At 32.1% G+C, this 13537-nt stretch overlaps 1 protein-coding gene across 1 annotated transcript in view; it reads left to right on the top strand.

Moving 5' to 3' along the window:
• Positions 1-12153: 12153 nt before the first annotated feature.
• Positions 12154-13537, top strand: part of LOC127846244 (short transient receptor potential channel 7-like) — a 31703-nt gene continuing 30319 nt past the window's right edge. The window contains exon 1 of the mRNA XM_052377413.1: positions 12154-12307. Within this exon, the coding sequence (XP_052233373.1) occupies positions 12154-12307 (154 nt within the window). The remainder of the gene's footprint in view (positions 12308-13537) is intronic.

Raw genomic sequence — 13537 nt, 5'->3', positions numbered from 1 at the left:
CTTTAGATCTTCCTCAGTGACACAAATTACTTGTTCAATTCGAAATAATCGGACTCGAGAGCGTTTGAAAATAGCCTTAGGCTTTCTATATATGTTTAATTAAACTAGTGTAGCTTGTAATGTCATTTCGTTCATGTACAAATACAAATTTCTTGAGAGCAATTAGTATCTTTTTAAAGAATTGTACTTAACGATTAAAACTAATTTCTGAATTGTATTACTTTACGCCCATATTCTTATTATTTTAAAGTTGTTGAGGTATCATACAGCAGAATGTTTTTATACGAATTTTCGAACTATCATCGTATGCATTTGTGAGTAATTGTGCGATATGTAAAATCGCTTTATCTTAAAACGTGTTACGTTTTGAGAATGTCAAGTGACATAGTTACTTTAAGAAAACTGCTTGACGTCGTTCAGTGGCAACAAAAATAGTGTTCGCTCATGATTTCTAACAGTTTGTATTATGTTTAGTGATTTGGAATCACAAATGGAAAGTACGGAGAAAATGGATTATCTTGAAGCAAATCAAAAGGTTTAAAAAAATGGGCATTTACTTTATCGAATGTCATAATAAAATAATATAGGCACTATTCCTGTCTGTGTCCGCTCTACAATTTCATTTAGAGCATATCACTACAAATCTACGTGTTCCATAAAATAATTGGTTTATTGATATAAGTCTGAACTGTTGTCTTGCTGTTTTAACATCGCTTTAAGGGGCCGTCCAACAGACTTTAGCATGTATTGAAGTTTGTCATTAAATGCTTTATATTGATAAATTTAAACATTTGAACTAAACATCTCCAGTAAAAAAAAAAACAATACAATTGAAAAAAGGAAAAAAAGTAACCCTCAACAAGGCTCGAACCACTGACCCCTGGAGTCCTGGAGTAAAAAGTCTCCCGCCTAGACCACTCGATCATCCATGCTCATGCTTAGAGTGGATGTATTTTTATCTATATAAGCAATCCTCGCAGTATCCCAAAATAAAAGACACAAACAGAACTTTCCAAATTATTTAATCGTTTCGCGTCGCACGAAGCTTTATAATTTTCAGGTTTTCAAATCATAAAAAGATGCATATAATAGATATTTAAGAGCATGGTAAAGGGTCAGTAATACTATTTCCTCAAAAATATCATAACTAAAACGAAATTGTGCGAATCTGAAACAACTTATTTTAATTTTTTCAATTAACCAAAACGTTGGACGGCGCCTTTAAGTCAATACGATCGAATTTCATGCATTTACCCTTACTTACTTTTTACTGTTGTTACAAAGGTTTCAGCAATTATCAGGGAAGACCACTATTATTGTCGCTTTTGACTATATTGATGCATCTGTTATTTTCAACGAACCCATACTAGTTTATTGATCCTTAACCGTGTTGTTTGACTAATCTAGGGCCAACCAATGTTCAGCTAATATGCTTAATTAGCTAATAGCACAATGTGCTACTAAAGTGAACATTGTTGTGATAAATGTAAACATGCGTATCAATCATGACAGAGGAAACAAAAAGGTGTGGCCCGCGCTGTGTCTGCATTTATTCATCTGATATAATTGCGGCATTTCATTTAGGTCATTCAACAGCTGTTTGACGTATGAGCGAAAGTTTCTAGAAATTCAATCAAACAACCAATTCATAACATTCTTAAAGGCTTCAAACACTTCCCATCAAAGGTCGTCTCACGACAAATTCATATGCAAACCACGTGATGTTTAAATTTAAATAAATCATCAAGAACCTTATTTTGAGAATTTTTTGGAGCGAATTTAAAACACAATTCCCAATACAAATATTGTCTAAGATTATTCCTTTGGAAGTTTCTTATTAAAAAATACTTACTATGTAAAAGTCATTTACGAGAATTATACACATATTGTCTTAGTAACAGTTTTCTTTTCTTTTTTTGTTACAAATTCAAGAAATAAAAATATACAAATCAGGAATGGAAATAACACTAATGACGTAAACTGATACAAAAAATGCAGTTTCGTTTACAAATGAGCATCGTTTTATATTGATACAATTGCAAATGCGAAACGATTGAATACATTTGAAATGCTTCTTAAATTTTCGTGTTTTGTTTTCTTTTCAAAACGTGAATCTGTTTTTTAATGTATCAAATGCTTTCAATTATAACTCAGTCCGGATATCTAAGTGGTAAAAAAGACAATCGTTTAACCCAAAGATCATTGTTTTTAACCCCAATGGGGTCAAAATAAAATTCGGACATAATTATTTTAACGAGATTTTTTTGTATTAAATTGTATAATTGGTATTGTCGTTATATTATTGGAATCATTACAGAGCTCTACAGTTTTTTTAATAAAGCAATATATGACATTTACTGACACACATAAAAATGCCAAAATATGTGAACAAGTCCCTTAAATGTATATACTCATGGACTCTAGCTTCTGTAACAATATCATTATATAAGAAAAACTCACATTTTATGTGTTTTCCCACACATGCTTAAAGAAAACAAACTTAAAACATTATACGTTTGATGAGTATGCAAAGATATTCTTGTTTTCATTCACAAGAATAAAAAGATGCCCATGACGCACGGGAATTCGAAATTGTCTTTATGTGACAGCATATATTTTATATATATTCTAATAAAACAGGCCAAGCATCAAGGGAATTGTCTTCACAGCGAGTATTTTCTTAAGAGATCTGGTGTACTGAGCAATTTAGGATTTATAAATTGGCGGAATTAATTATTCCAAATCCTAAACTTTATATATTGTTCATTTCGAGATGTATTTATATAAGTGCTGACAGGTAATAAAGAAATGTCAATATGTGATAGAAAACATTAAAACAGTGTTTGTTCTTTATATCTTTAGCTAAATAACAAACAACAAAGGTAATGGCCATACGTTTTTATTAAAGGTTCTTTTGAATGTCACAGTGAAGCTTGACTCTGAAAATAGAAAAGGTATAATTATAATCGTTATGACCACGCGTGCTTCAGTAATTATGACATATAGCTAAATATGTCCTTTATTTTCTGTTCAATCACGCATCAAATTACTGAAGCATGCGTGGCCAATATAATACTTGTTATTCTTTTTTATATTAAAGATAATATAAAAGATAACAAGAATGTCGACAAAACGATTTTTGATTAACCTTTTCCAAAGAAAGTGTGTATGTTTATAGCAGTTGAAGATATCAAGTCTTGGTACGCAATTCTATTCCTACGCATATTCAATTGCTATCAGTTGTAATCAAAAGTACTGATGGCTATAACAACGAAATCAACAAGAAATTGGTTTATAAGGTATTCATGTAGTGTAATACACATTATAAAACGCTTGGAGCGTAGAAAATGCATATCATCGACGCGTGAAAACAACGTATATACAACGTGTATCCACTATATGAACTTGTCGAATTACTTTGGTTGGTTGGTTGATTTGTCTGTACGCTTCACAATTTTAATTTAATTGCAAACTAGTCTTTTAGTTGTCTTCCTACAAACATGAAATTTAAAGGATATGTCGTCTATGTTATTTAGAAGTGCAACAAGTTATGTTTAAGTATGTCGTGGTATTCTTTGCAGAGCTGTGTTCCATCAAAACATTGAAATTGTGGATTTGTCAATCCTTGGAAACAAACAAGCTTGAGTTATATTTACTTATTTATTATTTGTTAATATTTTGATCCCTCTAAATGCTTTACCACAAGGAAGTGTTTAGAATTGTTAGCGTTTGCTTTTCTTTAAAATAAATGTGAACAATTTTCGTATCCAAAATCGCACGAGTAGATTTAAAAAAACTGCAAAGTTCGAACAACAAAAAGTATAACACAACTAGAACGTAATATTGAAGACAGAACATGTATATTATATTGTAGTATATTAGCTTTATTTATAACCACATATACTGCTTTCAGGTTTTCAATTGGTCCGTCGAGTTAATACTATTTTTAATGTTTGTAATTAACTTTTCTCCGAATCATATATCTAAAGAGAAACGGGAATAAGCTTAAGACTTCATATTCTTATTCAGGAACCCTACTCTTGCTCTCCTATTTAAGATTTTATGCCATTTGTTAAATTTTGTTGCTATTTTTTTTCCGGAGTATGTCTAAAAATCATTTGAAGTATAAAGTTAAATGCATGTGATTGAAATGACCTGGAGTGCGCAATCACCTTAAGTCCTGCTTTTCTGTTTTTAGAGTTGTTGTTCTTTGATTTATAATTGTATTTTTTCCTGAAATGGCATTAACTTACGTCCTGAGAACACTGACAGAGGTATCATCTTAAATCTGTACAGTTATGAAGATCGGTTTATTTGGATGTGCAATGTTCAGGAACTATCAAAATTGCTTCTAATTTAACAATGATGGCCATGATTTTATTATTTGTTAAATTGAATTTTGAACGAAGGATATCGTGAAAACTATGGGGCACATTATATTGAATCTTAATAGCTATATAGATGTTATATAATGATGAGATTACGCATTCATCGTAATTGCTGCTTCCATATTTAATATTGTATTCCCTTTATAAATGATAAATATTTATTTACACTTTAAAGGGGGCACATCTTACAAACTATAAACAGTATCAACTTTTCATTAACTAGGTAGATATTTATGACCGATGGAAATAATAGTGTACCAGAGCAATGATGCTTGCTTTCATAATGTCGCGCTAATGGTCCTTGTGTATATTCATGCTGATCTTGTATTCAGGGTATTTCCTGACTACATTTTGAGGCAGGCATGGCAGGGAAACCAGTTATGAACTTCCTTTGCCTTGTTACATTACGGTGTGCTGGAGGGAGGGGTTGGGGAGACGTCCGACACGACAGTGACAGTTCTTATTATTACTGACATTTGTTGACCATTATACAGATTAGTTTTAAAATGAATGACTGGTATTGCTGACTACCTTTTTTACAGCTTGTTTTTTATATGAAAAAAATAATATTTAGCCTGTAAAATTCAATTAGAACTGTCTTGGTCAATTGGTGATAGTGTTTTTGTTTTTTTGTAAATATCTAAATTAAAAATATGCTTTCAAAGGCCATAAAATTGTCTAAATAAAAGTGTTTTATACCTTTTTGTTTGTCAGTATATCAATACAAAAATGTATATACGGAACTTGTAGAATAATTATATTGGTCATGAACGTCAATTTTGATTAGCGAGAGTTTCTGAGAATCCGTGCTAGTTGACGGTTAATGCTAGGTTATGGCTTCAGTTATTTAAGTCGCTTTGACATTTTATCGGGAAAAAAAGTGTGGTTTATTTTGTTTCTGATGACATGTATTACTACTGAAAGAAAAACATATGTGTTTATTGCACACACGTTTTAATAATAAACGTATTGATAGTTAAAACGTCAATTATTATTGATTATTGACTGGATTATCAAAAATTGAATGTAAATTCGCATAAACGAACAGTTTAGCCTAACGAACTAATAATATAAACTAAAAAACCATTATATGTACACGCTTAGTGCACGATATGTAATGTGTTAAAATTATGATCATGGTTATTGCACAAGTAGTCGATGACAAACTATTAAACATTTTTATCACACGGTTTTTCATCTAAAGATGTTATGCATGTAAATCGCAAGGCTGGGACCAGTTGTATAACACAGATTCCCGCGAGAAAAATGAACAATTTGTTTAGATTATGTATATCCGCAACGGGGAAGTGTGTTCATCGCAAATATTATGAACAAAATAATTCCATTTCCAACACGTGTTAAGTAAATAAGGCAGGATCATGTCGGCGGCGGTCAAACTCCGTAAAATAAACTAGGTTGAATGGGTTTGGCCATAGAATTGCAGAAAGACAGGTTTGGGTTTTTTTTTGTTTCCATAGAAAAACAGCTTTTGCGTGGATTAATAATACGTAACTTATTTTTATTCTACGTTATTCTGTGTTTATATTTTATATATTGTAGGCATTATACCATAACCATGATAATGAAAGAAGGGGATAGGGTATTTCCAATATCCGTGTGTGTTTAGTGACATTTTGTGTAAGGCTTAAAACGTTGCCGTTTATAATAGGATATACAATTATATTTGCACATAATATAATTATATTAATATCATGCGTCGTGTGCAACAGCCATCTTGCTCGCTTTTGCATGAATAAACATTTTTATGTTTTAAACCAAAACCATATATACGCGAAGATTGCTTTGGATTTTCAAGTCTTAAAACAAACAAATGCACGTGTATAGAAACGCTTACAGTAATATATCGATTCAACGCACAAAGTATAATTCAAGCATTTGGGAAATTAAGCGAATATTGTATAGATACATATCTGTAACAAAGGCATTAAGACGCTCCCAAACAGGCTAACGTCTCGTATTTTTCCTTAAGACTGTAATGGAAGATTTATTATTACTGACTGATTATTTCTTCATTAGCATACGGCATCATACAGCTGTATGCCCAAGAGCAAGTGTACGGAGGTTGATGTGTTGCGTTGTATGCTAATTAGACTCGAAGTTACGCTTTTGTTTGTTAACACAAGGAACTGTTTGGCTAGTTAAAATGGACATAGTGTTAACAAAAAAAGAAATGAAAAAGTTCGCGTTTTCATGAATTATGTTAACACTTCGCGCGAGTAAATTGAAACATTCAAAAGACTTATCACGAGTACATTTGTTGTGTTGTTCAGCCAATAACTATGCTATAAAAATGGTTTATTTAGAAATAATATTTTATAAGGTTTGTATGTTTCGATTTTGGTCGATTACGCTTAATAAAAATTAGTTTAAACGGGCCGTAATTTTGCAAGTTCGTTTATGATATTTTGATTTTGATTATCATGCAAATCTTCAATGAATGGCAAAAACGTTTTTATTAAAGCGGGTATATACGATTTTTTATATGTGTTTAATTGTAATATATTGATAAAATATGTTACAATAACACAGAATAGGCAAGAAAAATTATACATTTAAGCCGAATTTCATAAAATGCAGCAAAGACAAATTAGCGCCCCGAGCCGATAGTGACGTACATATTTTCCTACAATAACCGAAGCATTCGTCTTTGAATTAGGATCGGAGATAGTGTTCGTGTGTCGTATGAATAGATATCGTTGCAGGAATTCAAATAAACCGTTAAACTAAGTTTAGATGCACATCGTACATGTATGGTATACATGCTGGCGAATTCGGCTGTACAGCCGTTTTCAATTTCAGAATTAAATATCTGGCTTATTTCGCATTTTTCGACATATGTTCTTCTTAACTTTTATTTTAATTTATATTGAAATATATATTTAATAAGTTTTTTACACAGTTTATATAAATTCATAAATATTTGACAAAATCGTATATACCCGCTTTAAGAAGCAGTAACATGAAACGAGCTGGGTGTTTATTTATAATTTGATGCAATCAATACTATTGATCCGATTTGTGTTTTATGAACTTGATTGTACAATTAAATTAAGACTTTGGGGATATAAATTAAGAGTTGTTTACATACTATATTAATCAGTTTTGCTTTAAGCCAGTCAAGTATAGTGTACGATATGATAAAGAGTAGATTAAATGCGTCTGTAGACATGTTGTTCGCAGTTGTATGACTAATAACAACACACTTATGTATACCAATTCATATATGTGAATAATTAAAGAACTTGATACACTGCTTGCATTAATTTTCTTTATTTCTTATTGTTTATTGTTCGCTGCAAAACCGTTCAGAAGATAACAACACATTTACGTTTGAAAAAAAAATTAAAGAATTACACATTTACCAGTGCAATATGGAAAAACAAATAGTGTCATTCACAAATATATGCATTATGTCTTAAGGTATGTGTAATTATGACGCAAATGTTCAATAATACGATTATATGTCATTTTATTTATTTGTTTTTATATCAGTGGCCACAAAATGAGCGTTTACATAGACATAGTGTTTATTCAAGCAATGAATGATCTTTCTAAGAAACATAAGCAAATCAATGACACCACATATTCCAATTTACTTTGTGTGCGATGTCAACGCTGATATGGTATGTCCATTGTTTAATTATCATGCACTGAAAACGTCCATGATCGCGTAACCATGGTAGCGATTAATAAGTTGATAGGCTTTGTAGTGATTGTTGAGGTTGCTTCAAGGTAGGAAAGTCAGTCTTAATGATGAGTGAACGCAACACATACACTTTCTCTGTAACGCACACAAAACGTGGACATAGGCACACACCACGTAAGTATCTTTTTACGTATGCTTTCGGTATTTAACATGAAATATATACTCCACTAACAATGAAGCAAACACTGTCATTTCGCTCAGTTTTTACAGTTTTTTCGCTGCCTAATGGGGTTTATCAAAATTACGAACGCAAAAAATTACGTATTTGTGGTATCTGCAAGAATATCATAACGTAAAAAATAGGGTATGGCCTCATCACCTTAATCATATTTTCTTAGTTTACATTGAAGTTTCATTAGTTCCAAAACAACTTATAACAAAACAACCTAGCTATATCCAGACAGGAAACAGAAATGCATATACTGACATGTTGATGCAGATTTTTTTTGGCGGACATTGGTAAAAGCCAAGCCATATAAATAAACCTTGTTCAGAATAAATAGCTGATCATGCATACAAACATAATATATGTAATCTAATACTTATATTCAAATTGTTTGAAACCATTTGTACGGGTGAAAGCATTCAGTACGTGGTAATGGGTCACGCTAGTCATACTTATTGTTTACGCTTCAATTAATACATTACAGGTTTGTAATGTGTCATTTGTTATTACGGTCATAAGTAAACGTACGACAAATGGTTCAGTGTAACCCCAATAACCAATACTTACCCGTCAATAATTTATTTTCGACGAGATTTTACGTTAAAAACCATAACTTTTCAAAATGAAGTCGGTTCCATTCAAACAAGTGAGCAAAGCAAAGAGCAAATGGCCCGTCAGTTATTATTCCTGTGATCAGTTAAAGCTAATTAACTAATCAATGCAAATTAAATGCATATTTATAAAACATACAATTTGCCGAAACGTTAATGTTAATTTCGATGAATTATGAATTATGCAACAATTATTTATTCGTCAAACTTTTGCTTAACCAACCTTTTAAGTACATGCATTTTACTGAACACTTCGTTAGATTTATTAGTTGTTCGCTTGCAAACAACAAAGGTTAATACCACCTTTTGCAAACCAGTTTTGTTTAGTTGTAACAGCCTTATAACTTCCACATCCGCATCGAGAAAGAGTTCGCGGCTAGGAAGATTATACATTAATACCATTTTTGCATCATGAAAATAGTCCACTGCGTGTTATGTAAAATTATTGATGTGGTTTGCTTGAGAGTTTAAAACAGTGCAATGCTCGTTGAAACAAATACATTAATTCATATAATAAAGTTGTGGTTCAAGCTTTGTTAGACTCACGCAAAGCGACTTGTTCACTCATCTACATGGGTGTAATGCTTAAACATATTGCAGACAAACTAGTGTATCTGTTTAGTATTGAACGATAGAAAACAGTACACTTTATATTTAACCTGCATTCGCGCAGAAAAAGAGTCAACTAGGTGCTACCTGTCCTTTGTTTACTTCAGTTAGAGGTCAAATCTTTACATAATTTCATCCATAAGGCCCTTGCTTCTGGATATTGCTTCATTGGTTTGTTATGTGTAGAATTTTACATAGGCTTTTAAGAGTTTCACGCGAATAATACATCTCGCGGCAATGTACATTTCTGCATAATAAAAATTCGACGCCATAGTCGCATGATATTTTTGTTTTGGCGTTTTAGCGTGCTTTTTCCGCTTGTTGTCAGCGTCTTTATTTCGTCACTTGATCATAAGATGTTCTTCGAAAAAAAGTTGAGCAAAACGATAGCATGAAATTATTAAGTTTGTTCAATTTATTTCAAGATGTTTGCGCAATGTAAATGAAACATTTAAGCACCATGCTTTCCGTTATAGAATTTATTTCGAACTGTGGTATTAATAGCGAACTTGCAAATAAGGGAAGCCTTTTCAGGCGTCCAGGAAATATTTTCAGACAAATTACCGAGTACGGCAAACATTTGTGGGTAAAATCATTTAAGGATTTCCCTCTTATCGTGACACTCTAGTTTTTCGCTAGTGTTAGTTATCTAATCTTGAAAGCAAAACTTTGTAATCAACGTTTATAGATAGACCATTGTGTCTTCCACTGACAATTAAGTGACCGAGTACAGACCCTGAAATTCTGCGAGATGGATTTGAACGCTTATTGTAACTGGACCACAATTTATGTCTATGTGTCGTTCAAACATGCAGATAGTAGTCCGGAATTTCTTACACTGGGCAGTGTTAAATCCTTTAGGTTGTGCGTGAACGAAGTGATATGTCCAAAGTTAAAAAAAATTCTCTCATATCAGTCAATGAAATATTCGAATGTATTCATTCGGGTCTGCTGCCGTTATTTAAAGGTCATTAAAAGTAAAAAGCAGGGTAAAACAGTTACCGCGAAAAATCGCATCAGTGCTCTATACCGATGTTTAGGCCAGAGACTGGTTGACAATGTGTGAACTGCAAGATTAACAAGTAATGCATCAACAACAAAGTACGGGTCAACAGCGCTGGCTTTATGACTACCTAGTTCGTGTGTAAAATGTATTAAGAAAAATACATGGTGTCTAAAAACAAAAGTTTTTTTAAAGTAAATATCCATGTTTAAATTAAATTCTTAGTGTGATAGATATTCGATTTTCCAACAATATTCTGTAAATGTGAGGGGGATTATACATTTTCATAATATTTTCTATGCTTTCAGAACGTCTAAAAGGACACGTTGTTGTTATTTTTGTCTAAGTTATCTCTCTAACATCAATAGGGTGGTAAGCAGTGCACAAATATCAGGACCTTTGCGTTAAGACACACTCTCTTTAAATTGAAATGGGTTTTGTATATTTCAAAACTGCGATTTAAAACAATGATAACTGACTTCTTTTGCGTTGCATCTTAGGTTATGCTGTAGTGAACAACTTCAGTACCATAAATGCTTTGATTACATTATAAAGTCACTTATATCGTACGTTTATGACCTAAGGATCAAATCGCACGAAGTGGTTTATTAAAAAAATAAAAATCACGCCGCAAATAAAGCTACACTATCATAAGACATTGCTTAGAAAATGCGTAATAGACCTAATATTTTTAGCTTTGCTTCAAATAGCCGATCGCATGTTTTTTTAATGTTGATATACAATGAATGAACGCCCCCGCATGTTGTATACTGGTTTTAATAATTAACTTGTAAAGAAACAAATAGGCTAATTCTTTTACAGTAAGATATACACACATTAAGTTTATTTTCAAGTTTGCTGTGTTATAAGTTTTAATAATTAAATGTCTTGTGGTTGAAGAATACATTATTCTGTAAACGGCATGGTGAGTGCTTTTGAAACAATTGCAATGTACTTATTCAGATCAATAAAAACATTACTAGGAAGAATTGAGTAATCTTTTGTAGTTAACATGTCAAATATTGTCTGGCTGACTGACAGGAACTATCCTCAGTAGGTCGCGAATGTCCTCAGTTGGTCATGAATGTCCTCAGTTTGTCACAAATGTCCTCATTATAAGATGACTTTCTCGAAATTTCACGAATGACTTGCATGTGCTAGCCATGGAAACATTCATAGAGATGTATTGACCCTTAAACGTTGTGTGCAACTCTGCCTACAGACCAAACGGAATATTTTGCCCTGATCCTCGAATCTATGAGATTATATGGCATGCGATTTATTGGTAGCTACTCTCGCATTTCTTATAATTATGTGACATGAATCAGGCATCTGTGCTTGTCAAGTTAGCAAACCTGATTGATTGAGTGTAAAGACGTTTCGTTTATTCAAATTACTTTATGTTGGTACGTTATTACTTAACTTATGCATCGTTCTCGTTTGATTGCCTTTAGCTGTATTTTGGAGCGAAGAACAAATCATATGAAAGTTAAAAGTGTTTCCATACTAATGAAAGTAACTTTTTATAATTTTGATTCAAAACATATGGCACTTCTTTGTATGTATTAGCATTGAGTGATGATTATTCGGAGAATGGATCGTGTAAACTAGTTTTTTTTTAAGAAACGAATTTGCTTTAACCTCCAGAAATGTTTGCGACTACAATCTTTCACGAACATCTCGCCAATCTCCACGCAGAGATACGAAAACTCTGCGTGGAGATTGGGGACTCCTTGCTTTCGCAATCAGTCCCCAATCTACACAGACAATCTCTGCCGTCACAAGAAAATCCAACCAGATTTTGTAGGATTTTCTTTTTGTTAAAGTATTATATTATGAAATGTAGTAACATTTTTCTTTTCAAAATAGAATATAAGTTTAGGCTAATAATAAAAAAACGAATTACCTTTATTTAAAAAGAAAAAATAACTTTGGTAAAATTATTGTACCACGTGGCTAGGCATCATGTGGTTGGTAATGAAGGTAGGGAGTTGATCCAGCTATGCTGATTCCAGTCAAATCTCTGCGTTGAGGTTGACGTCTCCCTAGTGAGATTCATTCCAATGCATTGGTAAAAAAACTATTTGTAAATGCAACATACACTGAACTGTAACCATACATTTTGAATTTGAAGAAGTAGACGGCATTGTGCTTTTTGGTCAAATACAATGTACTTTTATATTATCAATATATCATTCATATTAATAAATCCATTATAATTTTAAATTATGTAATCCAGATGAGTTCACATTTAACACATTGTCTACGACTGAAGAGACCTAATGACCTCAGTTTTATACGAATTTCCTTTGTAGTTCACGTATGATTTGCATGTGTTATTAATTAATCGCCCTAAAACATGGCGTGCAATGGCATACTAAAAAAGACCAAACGTAATATTTCGCCCTGATCATCGGGTCTATGATATAATAGGCCAGTGAATCTATTAATAGATCCTCAGCATTTCTTGTTTGGCATGTATCAGGCTTCAGTGCTTGTCATTTTAGCATTCTTGATTGAGTGTAAACAAGTTGTTCCTGCGTTTATATAAATTACATTGTGTTGGTTTTTTATAACTTTTTTGATATATATTTATTGTCAGCGTTTGATTGCCATGAGAACCTTACTTTGGGACTAGAATTGTATCAAAGTTGTATGTTTGGCCAAATTTACGGTGGTAATGTGTGACAATTGTGTTTCGATACTAATGGTACTTCTGTGTAGACAATCTTAGCATTTTTAAAGTTTGAAAGTATTTACTGAAATAGTTTTCTGTAATTTAACTACATGGAACGTTTTGCCACGTATATATATATATATATATATATATATATATATATATATATATATATATATATATATATATATATATATCATATATGCGATCATTCAATTCTGAATTATCTATTTTTAGAACTGTTCAATGTTGCACGTACAACCGTATCTGTGTTAATAAGCCCCTGTTGAAGACGAAAAGTCGAAAGCGCTTGTGCATATATATATAATATGCAAATAGTACTGTTTGAACAGCAT

Source organism: Dreissena polymorpha, chromosome 9 (genome assembly GCF_020536995.1).
Source record: "Dreissena polymorpha isolate Duluth1 chromosome 9, UMN_Dpol_1.0, whole genome shotgun sequence".
In the NCBI taxonomy this organism is placed as follows: Eukaryota; Metazoa; Mollusca; class Bivalvia; order Myida; family Dreissenidae; genus Dreissena; species Dreissena polymorpha.
Note: the sequence above shows the minus strand (reverse complement) of the source record. Positions and strands in the feature narration are given on the sequence as shown.